Source organism: Arachis ipaensis, chromosome B05 (assembly GCF_000816755.2).
Source record: "Arachis ipaensis cultivar K30076 chromosome B05, Araip1.1, whole genome shotgun sequence".
In the NCBI taxonomy this organism is placed as follows: Eukaryota; Viridiplantae; Streptophyta; class Magnoliopsida; order Fabales; family Fabaceae; genus Arachis; species Arachis ipaensis.
The window spans coordinates 17,572,056-17,585,375 of NC_029789.2; the positions used below are offsets into that span (position 1 = coordinate 17,572,056).

At 34.7% G+C, this 13,320-nt stretch overlaps 1 protein-coding gene across 1 annotated transcript in view; it reads right to left on the reverse strand.

Annotated features, from left to right (window-relative positions):
- The window catches only part of LOC107643167, a 3,730-nt gene continuing 2,002 nt past the window's right edge, over positions 11,593-13,320 (reverse strand). The window contains exon 2 of the mRNA XM_016346746.2: positions 11,593-12,154. Coding sequence (XP_016202232.1) covers positions 11,887-12,154 — 268 coding nt within the window. The 3' untranslated portion in view covers positions 11,593-11,886. The remainder of the gene's footprint in view (positions 12,155-13,320) is intronic.

Below are 13,320 nucleotides of genomic sequence, written 5' to 3' on the forward strand. Positions count from 1 at the left end.
TTTTATAAGTTGGGTCAAATCTAACAAAAAATTATGCTCAATCACAAAAGCGTGTTAACACGCGCATTACGTTTTCAAAGCGCTCTTTTACCATTATGAACAACTCTTCTTTTTTCTCGATGAAAACCACAACTGTCATTTTTTCTTCGCGTTTCTCCTCATCCCTCTCTTCTTTCTTCTTCTTCTCATTTTTATTTGTGTTTCTCCTCCTTTTTGTTCGCGTGTTTCATCTTTATCATTGTGTTTCTCCTCCTTCTTCTTTTGATTTTGCAACATTATGTATTTTTTCTTCTTTGTTTGATTTTTTCCTCCCAAAAAGAATTATGAGAATATAAAATAAGAAAATGAAGAAGAAGTATCAGAAGATGAGGAGGAGGAAAATGAAGAGTTCTTAATTATGCAGAACTTATCAGAATAAAAATACACCAAAATATCTTCGTTTTACACCCAAATTTGCTGCAAATACAGAAATGAGTTATACTACGTGTACACTAAAATCAACCACCAAAGTCAGCTACTAGTATAAAATACATACTGGAATACAAATATACATTGAAAATAAATTAAAGCACACATGTATTTATACACAAATACATTGGTTGCTGATTTTAGTGTACAAATAGCATTTTTGTACAGAAAAATATTTTCTCTAATGCTGCATTTTTCTTCTTCTTCTTCTTTCTTTCTTTTAGTTAAATGAATGTAAGTTCATCCTCTTCCAAGTAATTTTGCAGCATTATGTGTTTCTTCTTCTTCTTTGTTTGATTTTTTTTGTTTTTATTCTTGTTAAGAGAGTAAAACAAGAAGAAACTTGAGAAGGTAAAACAAAAAGGAAAAGATGAATAAGAAAAAAAGAAGAAGATGGTGATGATGATGGAAAAAAAAAGAAGCAGCAGAAGATGAGGAGGAGGAAGAGGAAGAGTTTTGAATTATACAAAACTTATCAGAATAAAAATACACCTAAATATCTTCGTTTTACACCCAAATATCTTCGTATTATGCCTAAATTTGCTACAAATACAGAAAAATGTTTCCTCTAATGCTGCATTTTTTTCTTTTGAATTGAACCACACCTCAGCCACTTGATTGGATTCAAAAACAATAATCAATTTCATTTTGGTTCAATTGACAATCTGAACTTGAATTATTCATTATATTCAACAACGAGATAACTTATGATGGAGGAGAAAGAGAAAAAGAAAGGAAGAGAATAAAATTCAATGAAAAATAGAAGGAGGAAGAGGAGGAGGAAGAAGAGGTGGTGTTGATGACGACGATAACGAAAAAGAAGAAGAAGAAGAACGTGCGCGCGTTGATTGAAAAATCTGTTAAGGAGGAGCGTGAAACATACGTGCCATAAGAGGCGCGTTTTAGGAATAAGTGAATTTCAAGACTTGTAAGACTTGTATAGCAAAAAGACTTGTACGTGGAGATTAATTCTAATTTTAATTAAAAATAACAACTAAGACTTAGAATTTACCTTTTACAAAATAACTGAACATATATGTATAATAATTAAACACAAATATCTCAAAACTAATTTTAAGTATTATATAGGTCGTTCCATACGTGCTTTTAGAATATTCAAATACTATTCGATCCCTTTTTAAACATTTTCTACAAAATTATTAAAAAATATATTATGCTTCATGTAAATAATTTAAATCACAACTATAATTTATGCAATGAAAAAATTAATAATAATATTATTAGAGCTGAAATTAATTAAAATTTGCAACTTACATAGACAATTGAGCTCGATATTTTTTTCTTGATTCAAAGTTATCTATTATTGAATCTGTACTGAAAATAGCTGCAATTTCTTTCTCAATGTAAATGACTAAATTATCTGCAAGAAATTCGTCTGTCATTTTACTCTGAAGCCTTGTTTTAACAATTTTCATTGCCAAAAAAATTCTTTCTGTTGTTGCTGTAGATACTGGAAGAGTCAAGACATTGTGAATTAGTCTATCAACCAAATGATAAGTTATTGATTTTTCTGTTTCTTTCAATCTTTGACATAACTCAGAAAGTGTCCCAACATCTTTTAGATGATTCGGTATATCAAATGCATAATGTTGCAATTGAGCATTCAAAAGAATCCTTTCATGATTAGAAAAATTTGAAGGATAAAACTTTTTCAGCTAACTTGCATATATTTTGAATAGAGTAAAGTATCGTTTTTGTCGTCAACGTTTGGGGTAAGTTCCAAAGTTGTTCCTAACGTTTAAATCGTCTTATTTAAGTCCCTAACATTTCAAAATTGACTCAATGTTGTCCTGGCGTTAGGGATCTGTTAACAGAATTGATGGCGGGACAAAATTGAGACGATTTTAAAATGCTAGGGACTTAAATAGGACGAAAATGTTGGGGACAAAAACGATACATAGAATTAAATTTTAATTTTATCTTTCAATAATATCAATTTTTTACGGTACATAGTTATTTAATTATTTTTTAATCAGATCTAAGTAAATTACACTTAATCACATTTATTTCATTCTAAATAAATTTATTTTTTTATAATTTTACTCTTAAAGATTTTTACTCATCATGAAATGTTTGTAAAATTACTAGAATCACATTACTTTATTGTATATGTATCATTTTTTTCCGCAAGTTTATGTACTAGTCATTCTACAAACATTTCATGATGAGTAAACATCTTTAAGAGTAAAAATTATAAAAACATAAATTTATTTAGAATAAAAGTAATTTGATTAAGTGTAATTTACTTAGATGTGATTAAAAAATAATTGAATAACTATGTACCGTTAAAAATTGATATTATTAAAGGATAAAATTAAAATTTATTTCTATATATCGTTTTTGACCCCAACGTTTTCGTCCTATTTAAGTCCCTAACGTTTTAAAATCGTCTCAATTTTGTCCCGCCATCAATTCTGTTAACAGATCCCTAACGGCAGGACAACATTGAGTCAATTTTGAAACGTTAGGGACTTAAATAAGACGATTTAAATGTTAGGGACAAAAACGATACTTTACTCTTCTGAATATTAAACAACTTAAAATTGTCTTTAAAGTCCAAAGCAGTACTTAAAGTCAAAAGCTCCATGGTTTCCTCGTTGAATCTACTATTTAACTCTTGTATTTGAGAGTCAATTGCGGCCAAAAATACATTGGTTGACGAGATCGACCTCTTCCAACTGTGTATTGTGTACTCATATCAGGGATGTCAATTTCATGTTTCTCACAAAATTTCTTAACAATCTCAAGTAAATTGTACCAACCATTATCCCTCAATTTTTGAAGAAGTAGTTTTGATGTAAAAATAACATGCATTGTATTCAAAATAACTTGAAATTTTTGTTGCAATGCTTGGCACAAAATATTAGTAATCCCCATAATTTCCTTCATCAAATGTAACGAAAAAACAAATTCAAATGAGGATAGCACTTTGTTGACACCATAAGCCTCACCTCTTTGAGCAGAAGTTGTACCATCATCAATAATGTTATTAAAAACGATATGAGTAGCTGCAAACATTCTTATCAAACTACAAATAGAATGAAAGTGAGAACTCCATCTTGTATCTCCAGCTCTTCGTAAAGTGCCCATTTGATTTGCACATTGATCTGTTTCTAGCTCATCATTGGCAATCAATTTTGCATTTTCAATTTCTTGAGCTTCTTGTAGTTGATCATGTCGTTTGCAAAATGCACCAACAATATTGACAATAGCATTCAATTGTGTGAAAAAACTCATGAATTTGAAGTACTTCCATTGAAGCAGCCACCAGTGCTAATTGCAATCTATGAGCAAAACAATGGACATAATATGCTTGTCAACAATCATTGAGAAATAAAGCTTGTAAACCATTCCATTCTCCTCTCATATTGCTAGCACCATCATATCCCTGACCTCGAATGTTTTCAATTTGAAGATTATAAATAGAAAGCACAGACACCAATTCTTTTTTCAAAGTCAAGGCACTAGTATCATTAACATGTACAAGATCAAAGAAGCGTTCACGAACAAAACCATCCACATCAACAAATCTCAAAACAATAGCCATTTGCTCTTTTTTAGATTCATCACGAGCTTCATTAATGAGGATACAAAATTTGGCATCTCCAATATCCTTTCTAATTGAGTTTCTCACCATTGTAGCAAGAACATGTAGAATTTTTTTATGAACATCACTTGAAGTATATTTAGCAAATCTAGGAGCATTTTCCAAAATAAGCTTCTGAACACTACTATTGTAAGAACCCAAAAACTTTAACAATTCAATAAAGTTACCTCAATTATCTGAACCCGAGCTTTCATCATGGCCTCTATAAGCGCAACCTTGAAAAGTCAACCATCTAATACAATCAATAGATGCTCCAAGTCTACGTCGATTATTCTCAATTTTCTTTGATGTTTGTTGTTTCATAAGTGTATCAACATGTTGTGATTTCTTCATCAAATCATCACATGATTTCGTTGCCCTATGATGGAACGAATTGGGGCCTTTGTCAATGTGATTCAAAAGAGGACAATTTTTTTTACTATTTACCTTCTTCTAATTTCTGAAGTCGTTTTCAATGAAAGCATTTGAATATGTGTTGATTGAAGATTCCATAGCAAATAGGTAGCATGGTAAACAATATACAACATCATCTTCAATAGAATACTCTAACCATGAAGGGTATAATTTAAACCAAGAAGCTTGAAACCGACGACGATGACTTGTATCGCTCAAGAATGGATAATTATCAAGTATTGATTGATTTGGTCTAGCTTTAAGATAAGCTCGACGAATTTCATCTCTTTTACTTGGATGAAACTTCCAAATCATTGGTCGAATTTCTAGATCTCTTACCAAATGACATACTTCCATTTGTTCAGGATTAAGTCATGGGCGCTTTGACATTGAACTATCTTGTTGAGGAGCTAAAGTATTCATGTTTGATGCCTCAAGTATTGAAGAGGTTGGTGTTGATGTAACAACATTAGAAACATTTTCACTCTTCTGGGTAGTCTTTTTTAAAAAAAGTGTCTATTATTTTCATCTTGTCCATGATTCAACTAAATTCCTATAATTGAGAATTTACATAGATAATAAGATAAACATTATGTGTAAACTCTGGAAAATTAACAAAATAATTAGCCAATAAATTAATTATTATTCAAAGATATTAGAAAATTAAATTTTATAGTTTAGGAAAGTAGAAATATTAAAAATACAAAGTTTGATACTAAGTTTAAAGAGTTTGGCCCAAAACTGGACCAATAGACCGAACCGGTTGAACCAGACCCAAACCGGCTCAAGGCCCAATTTATATAAGCTTCCAACTGAAGCTTTCTCCTTCATTTTTCACTTTGATACGCTGAAAGAAGAGAGGAGAAAGAGCGTAACCGAAACCCTTAACGTCTCCGAAATTCAATCGTCCGTAACTTTCAATTCGGAGCTCCAATTGACAAGTCGTCAGTGGCCACGCGTTCGTCTCAGAATTCTCTACAAAACCCACATATCAATTCGGTAAGAATCTAGCAATTTCTTACTCAGCCACTCTTCCCTAATTTCGAAATTTAAGGTTTTAAGTTTGATCGATTATGTGATTTTGATGTTCTAGGCTTGAGTTAGCTTGAGGAAACTATTGGGTTTTGTTCATTTGAGCCATGGGTAAGGTAAGAAACTTCTATTTCTTGGTGAATTTCTAGTTTAGTGAACTCTATGTTGATTATAATGATATTGTGTGAATTAGATTGTGTTCCTGTTGATTCGGAGTTCAATTGGGCGGTTTGGAACAAAATTCGGGTGATTAAGTTTGAGGAATTGACGTTTGGAAGTTTAGAGCTTGTGAAAGGAGAGATTTTTGTAGTGTTCCGAGCTTAGGGAGGAATCGGCCAAGGTATGGTTTTGGTTTCTCATAGATAATATATAATATTTTGTGAAAACATAGGCTAGATGACCATAGGATAGGTTGGAAATGTGGAATTATATTGCGAATGAGTTGATGAATGATGATCATGTTGAGTTGGTTGTAGGAATTGTGTTAATTAATGTTGTTGATGGGAGTTGATGAATGATTATTGATGAATGTGAGTATTGACGATCAAAGATTGAAGATTGGTTGACTTATATATATATGTGTGTTTGTTGAATAATGAATGAATTGAGAGTTGGAAATGATTTTGATATTGGAATTGGTTTGATTTATTGGAAATAATTTGAAAAGGGTTTGAAAGGTGGTTTGGTTGGGACCCGAGTAGGGTGGCAAAATCCGAATTTTAAAAGAGATGCTGTCGAAATTTTTATAAAAATTGGAGATTTAGTTTGAAGTATTATTTAAACAAGTATGAATAAAAGAATTATATTATTTGACTTTGATTTATAAAGAAAAGAAATGCATTATGTTTTAGAACTTGATTTATTAAGAAAAGTATTATATTTTGAGTTTTACTTAGTTAAGAAGAGAATTATGTTTTGAGTGTGAATTATTGATGAATGGAATGGGAGGTGTGATGATGATAATTGTTGAATGAATTGAATGATGAAGAGGATGAATTTGATATGAAAATTATTTTGTGGGGATCGTGGTTATTTACCGCCCACATGTGTGCTGTTTTCCAATTGAAAACGTCTGTGGGGATCGAGGTGGTTTACCACCCGCAGATGGTGGGGATCGAGGTGGTTTACCGCCCACCAGGTGAGGATCGTGGTATTGTACCGCTCACCAGTTGTTAAGAGGACGATGTTCGGGTTAGCTATCGGACATGTCGGGTTGGCTATATAACCGACAGATGAGACTCATCAGCCATAGGGCAGGCATACATCATATGCATATGTGTGTTTTGTTTGATTGTGCATTAATTGGGCTTGCCTATGTGATTACTATGCTTACTTGCTATATTTGCTACGTGTTGTATTTGTATCCTACTTGTGTTTGCTTTGTCTATATTGCTTGTCTGTACACTGGAGTTTTGGAGGATTGGAAGAAGGCAAAAATTAGGGCTTAAGTTAGAAAGGAATTAGAAATAAGAACCTTGGATAACCTACCCTGCTTATAGTTTTCCATTTATAAACTTTAAGATTTAAATCTGAGTGTCGAAGTTCTAGGATCGCCTCTGGCTTTCCCAGGACCTTATATATTATGTATGTGGGCACCATTACCATGCTGAGAACCTCCGGTTCTCATTCCATATCTATGTTGTTGTTTTCAGATGTAGGTCGAGATGTGCCTCGTTGAGTGTCTGGAGTTTCCTGTGCAAGCGAAGTTTGGTTATTTTGAGATGTTGTATTTTGTATTTATGCTATGTATATATGTATATAGATTCTCCTCTGTATATATTTTTTGTTTGTCCCTCCTAGAGGTTGACTTGGAGAAACAGGTGCTTGTTATATAGTTTGAGTTTTATTTTGGGTTGTATGTATATATATATATACTCTGGCCGGCCTTAGCTTCGCAGGTCGAGTCTGGAGCTTGATATCTATGTTTTTGGAACTCTGATCTGTATATTTTATTTTTAACCTTCTTTTGAGCTTACCTATCTGTTTTACGATTATCCACGCAAGTGAGAAACGATTTCCTGTTTTCGCGTTGTTTAGCTTATTCTTCAAGGTTCCTAGGGATTATCCACGCAGATTCTTTGGCACTGTCATGGTTCTGAGTATGGAGGCCACTTTGGTGGTGAAAGGACAGCTACAAAGGTCCTTCAGAGCGGATTTTACTGGCCGAATCTCTTCAGAGACTCAAGAGCATTTGTGAAGCACTGTGACAGATGTGAAAAAGCCACAAATCTCCCTGCCAACCATGAAATGCCACAGCAGGGGATTCTTGAGGTTGAGTTGTTTGATGTGTGGGGTATTGATTTCATGGGACCTTTTCCACCTTCACATTCAAACAACTATATTCTAGTGGCAGTTGATTATGTGTCCAAGTGGGTAGAAGTTGTGGCTCTACCCACCAATGATGCCAAGGTGGTAATGAGCTTTCTTCAGAGATATATCTTTAGCCGGTTTGGTGTCCCAAGGACACTCATTAGTGATGGTGGAAGCCACTTCTGTAACAGACAGCTGGACTCTCTTCTACAGAGATATGGAGTCTGTCATAAAGTGGCAACCCCCTATCACCCTCAGACAAGTGGACAGGTTGAAGTTTCCAACAGGAAACTTAAGAGGATTTTAGAGAAGACCGTCAGTGTTTCAAGAAAGGACTGGTCTAGGAAGCTTGATGATGCTCTCTGGGCATACCGGACAGCTTACAAGACTCCTATTGGCATGTCCCCTTATTAGTTGGTCTATGGCAAAGCCTGTCACTTGCCAGTTGTGTTGGAGCATAAAGCTTACTGGGCAATCCGATATCTGAATCTTGATTCAGAAGCTGCAGGAATCAAGCGAATGCTTCAGTTGAATGAGCTTGATGAATTCAGATATTCAGCTTATGAGAATGCCAAGCTCTATAAGGAGAGAACCAAGTTACTGCATGACAAGAAGATTGCCATCAGAGTCTTTGAGCCAGGACAAAGAGTGCTTCTGTATAACTCAAGGCTCAAACTCTTTCCCGGGAAGCTGAAATCTCGGTGGTCGCTCATCTGCTGACTTAGCAGAACTGACCGTCAAGCTAGTGACGTTAAAGAAGTGCTTGTCGGGAGGCAACTCATAATTTCGTATCCTTAGTTATTTTTTGTAGTAGTAGTTCTATTATTTATTTGATTTTTATTGAGTTTTTACTGTTTTTCTGATCATGCAGCTATTTTATAACAGGAACCGAACACTTTAGGCGACACACACACACACACACACACACACACACACAAAAGAGCACACGATGCACAAGCGTCGCTGACGCGTACGCGTCATGTGTGTGTGCGTGAAAAATAAAATTAGCCAAAGAGTTGAGCAGGAGTGGGGCTAGAACCATGCTGGGCACATAAGTCGCATCACGTGTACGCGTCCCTAACGCGTGTGCGTCGTTTGCGCAAATGGCCACCCACACGTGCGCGTCCCTGACGCGTACACGTGACCCTGCAAAACGGCGTCAATGAGTGTTTGGGCAGAGAGTTGTGATGGCTTGGGGCTGGAAGTGTGCTAGAGGCACAAAGTTGATCACGCGTACGCGTCCCTGACGCATGCGCGTCCTTTCCCCAAATGGCACGCGCACGCGTCATCTGAAAATTTTGAATTCCAGACCACGCGAGCAGAGAGTTGTGCGTGCGCGTGGCCGCCTTCGCGCGATTCGCACAAACCAAGTCCACGCGTACGCGTCGCTTGAAATCAGCGTGATCCACGCGTACGCGTGCCTTACGCGTATGCGTTGCACGCGACGCCCAAATTAAACCCCTCAGCGCCTGAATTCAAATCATCCACCCCCTAATCCTAATTCTCTCTTTTTCTTTTATCCTTTTATTATTCTTTCATCTCACTATTTGTTTTTGTTTTCAGTTATTCTTTGCTTGAGGACAAGCAAACCTTTAAGTTTGGTGTTGTCGCTACGCTTATGGCTTTTCTGTTTATTTTTATAGCACCAAAGGGAGATGAACGTTCTTCATGGAGGAATATGACCACCAGCATAACTGAGGTGGTTGAGTTCCTTTCATTCTATTTCTCTTGCGTTCTTTTTTTTTTTTGTTTTCTGTTTTCTGTTGTTTTGATTGCCTGCATAGTCTTTAGTACTTTCAAGTTCTTAGAATTAGTTTCATTTTGTTAATTATCTCATGTACCGCTCACTGAACTTGAATCTAAAAAGAAAAAGAAAAAGAAGTGGTATATTGCATGAGAAATTGAGTTTATATTAAAGAGTAGTCTTATTCATTTAAATGTGGTGGTATTTTCTATGACTCTGAATGCATGACATGAACAGTGCATATTTAAATTTGAATCAAAGAATGTTGATGTACAAGGAACAGGAATTTAGAGAATTATTATGACTTCTCTTAAATAAACAAAAATTTAATCCTTGAAGCAAAAGAAACAGAAAAAAAAAAAGAAAAGATACAAAAGCAAGGTCCAAGGCTCTGGGCATCAATGACTAGGGAGGTCAAACATGATTAAAAGCTCAAAGAGTTGTTTCCCTAGTCACATGCTTGTGGTGTTCTTGTGTCAAGTAATCCTTGAGACAAAACATTTAGAGTCGAGATCAATTGCAATTAGCAGAGTATGCCAAAGGCTTTGAGCACCACTGTCTGGGAGTAGTTGAAAGAAAAATCAGAACTTCAAAAGAGTTCCCCAGTTAAATGTTTGTGGTGTTTCTATGTCAAGTAAAACTTGAGACAAAACATTTAAAGTCACGGCTAGGCTCAAGGTGCAAAGCACCAAAGAAAAGAAAAATTGTTGTATTCAAGGGTTAAATTGAGTTACAAAAGATCACAGAATTCATAATATTATCCGGATTCTAATTCCGAATGACAGTGACATCCTTTTGATTCAAAGGAGAGTGAGATGCCAAAACTATTCAAGATTGCAGTTGTAAACCCCACTATAAGAAGAGACATGAGCTTAATTGAACTCTCACTCTCATGCAAATTCACTTTCTAAGCTTATATTAGTTTGGTTGCTTGAGGACAAGCAACAATTCAAGTTTGGTGTTGTGATGCGTGAGCATCTTTCCTATCTTTTCCTAGTGAATTTGCATTTAAATTGTTGAGTTTAATCAAGAATTAATTATCTTTTAGCCACTATGGATGCTACTTTGAGTCTTGTGCAAATTTGTTTATTTTAGGTAGCATTCGGATGGATTTGATGGAGTTTCTGCAGAGAAAGAGAAGAAACCAAGGAGCTGACCAGCGAGGAGCGACGCGTACGCGTGCGCGTACCTGACGCGTACGTGTGACACACAGAAAAGGCCATCGACGCGTACGCGTGACTGACGCGTACACATGACATGCGCGATATGCAGAAAACGCATGGTTGATAGAGCTTTACCCATTTTAGGTCTGGCTAAGTTGTGGATCAGGATATAAACAACCAGATTAAACATCAATATAACAAAAGAGATCAATTACTTAATCTTTTTATGTTCTAAATAAATTAATTCTTTTAATAAATATATATTAATCTTTTTTATAAACAAATTATACATAAATACAATAAAATAGATTAAATACATGACTCGTGCTACTACAGACTATATACTAGGAGTCTAATAATATAACTAAATGTTACTTAGTTAGTATTTGTTGTTTGTATGATTACAATATAAATTATTTTTATTGAAGTTTTAATTTTTTTTTTCTTTTTTTGGTTGTAAACAGTAAAAATGTGTAACAACATTTATTTAAATATATAAACATAATAGCTTTTATATTTATGTGGAATTTGCTAATATCACCTAGAAAAATAATAAAATTATTTTAACCTTTATAAACAGAGAATGAAACAGTCTTATACATTTAATAATGAATTTTTATATACGAAGACTTTTCTAAATTAACAGTACCAACTATTAGTATCAATAGATAAATACCAACAAATTTTAACAATAAAACAACATTTAAACCAAAACAACATTTAAACCGCACTTAGCACGGGTGTTACACTAGTCCTTGTAATGGATTATGGATATATCTGCATTTCTCGTCTAGATCTATCAGTATGATTGGATCAAAAATAAATTCAAGTCTGGACCGTTAACAAGTAAGCAATAATATAAGCACAACATCATCATAAGCATAGATATGATATTAAAGTAGCATGAATACAGAAGCAAGGATGATGACGATACATCCATAGCATAGTTCATGATCATGACTAGCAAGCTATATATAAAAATGTATAACAAAAGCTGCAGTCCAGGCTCTTGTAAAACTAAGCAGCACTATACACGCAAGCTAGAAAGAGAGTAGAGAGCAATCAATTAATTAACCACAACACTCCCACTTTAATATGTCTCCTTATTTATTTATACTATATATGGATCACATATAGAGATGGAGTGTCTAAGGAAGATTGTGGGGCTTCTCAAGGTCCTCGAGACTGGTGGGGCGGAACCAGGCCTTCTCCTCCAGAACGGAGTCCTTGATGGCATCAGCGGTGGGAGGAGGAGTGGGTTGGTCGGTGCCGGCAGGAGGACCAAATACTCCAGTATGTGGGTTTGGGGCCCAATACTTGCCGGATTGTGTTGCATGGATCACATCGTCGGGGACTGCACCAGCGTGTGCCTGCTCATCCGGGTTCTTGTCGTACACCGAGCTGTATCCTGCCTTCCTGTTTCCCAATCCCAATCAAATTAGTTATAATTCAAAACAACATATGGAAAATATTCAAAGTCATTTCATGATAAATTAGTCAATCATCTAACCCAATTATCATTTTTAAATGGAAAGATTTATATGTAAATACTCACTCAAAAAAAAAATATATTATACATGATAAATGCTAATGCACTCCCAAAAAAAAAATAGAGTGCATTGCTCCTTAAACTCTAAAGCATAAATTATAAATTTTAAATTTTAAATTTTAAACTCTAACTCATAAACAATGAATCTAAATTCTAAATTCTAATTCTAATTCTTAAACCTAAAATTATAATTTCTTAATTTAAATTATTACTATAAAATATAAACAAGAAATTAAAATTTATTTAATTAGAAAGAAATACAGCACTTTTTGCTTGGTAAAAAAGTTATAAGGATGAACCATCATACATCTGTGATCATTAATTAGTTACAATTTTTTAATTAAACAATGTGGACCCAAAACATACCAAAAAAGGGTGGATATAGGAGGGTCATCCATGTGGGCTGGGCATTCCCAGGCAGAACAGTGATCAAAAACAGATAAGTGGGTTATCAGACCAAAAACAAAAGAGAAGGAGTGGCTTGACCACACAAAAAGGAGGAGGAGTGGGGTTAGGTGTCAATATGTCAAAGGCAAAAAGATTGGTAAACACGTGATGGGTATATATGAGATATCGAGATGTGGACCTACAACCGACTCACTCAACCGCTATTGCAATTAAAGTAGCATTTTCCATGCCTCCTTCTGTCCTTCAACTTCTTCTATGTGCGGGTCATCATATTTATTGCAATTGCACAGGTGATTTTATTGTCACCTTGCCATGACTATTCCATCAAATGCATCACACTTCACACATACCAATATATTTATATTTAATGGAGTATAGATGATAATAATTGTATAATTTAATCCCATGAAGTCAAGAGGGCAAAAAGGGGATTATACAAGCCGCCACCTGGGTCTGAGCAGGGTTAGTTAAACGACTTTTATAAATTTATTCAAAGCATGAAACACGCCTTTGTTTTAGAAACACCTAATTGTCAAAAAATAATGCTAAATCGTACGCCAAACAAAATCCAAAAAAACAAAAAAAAAAAAAAAAAAGGTCTGCAAATAGCTTTTAGCTTCTCGCA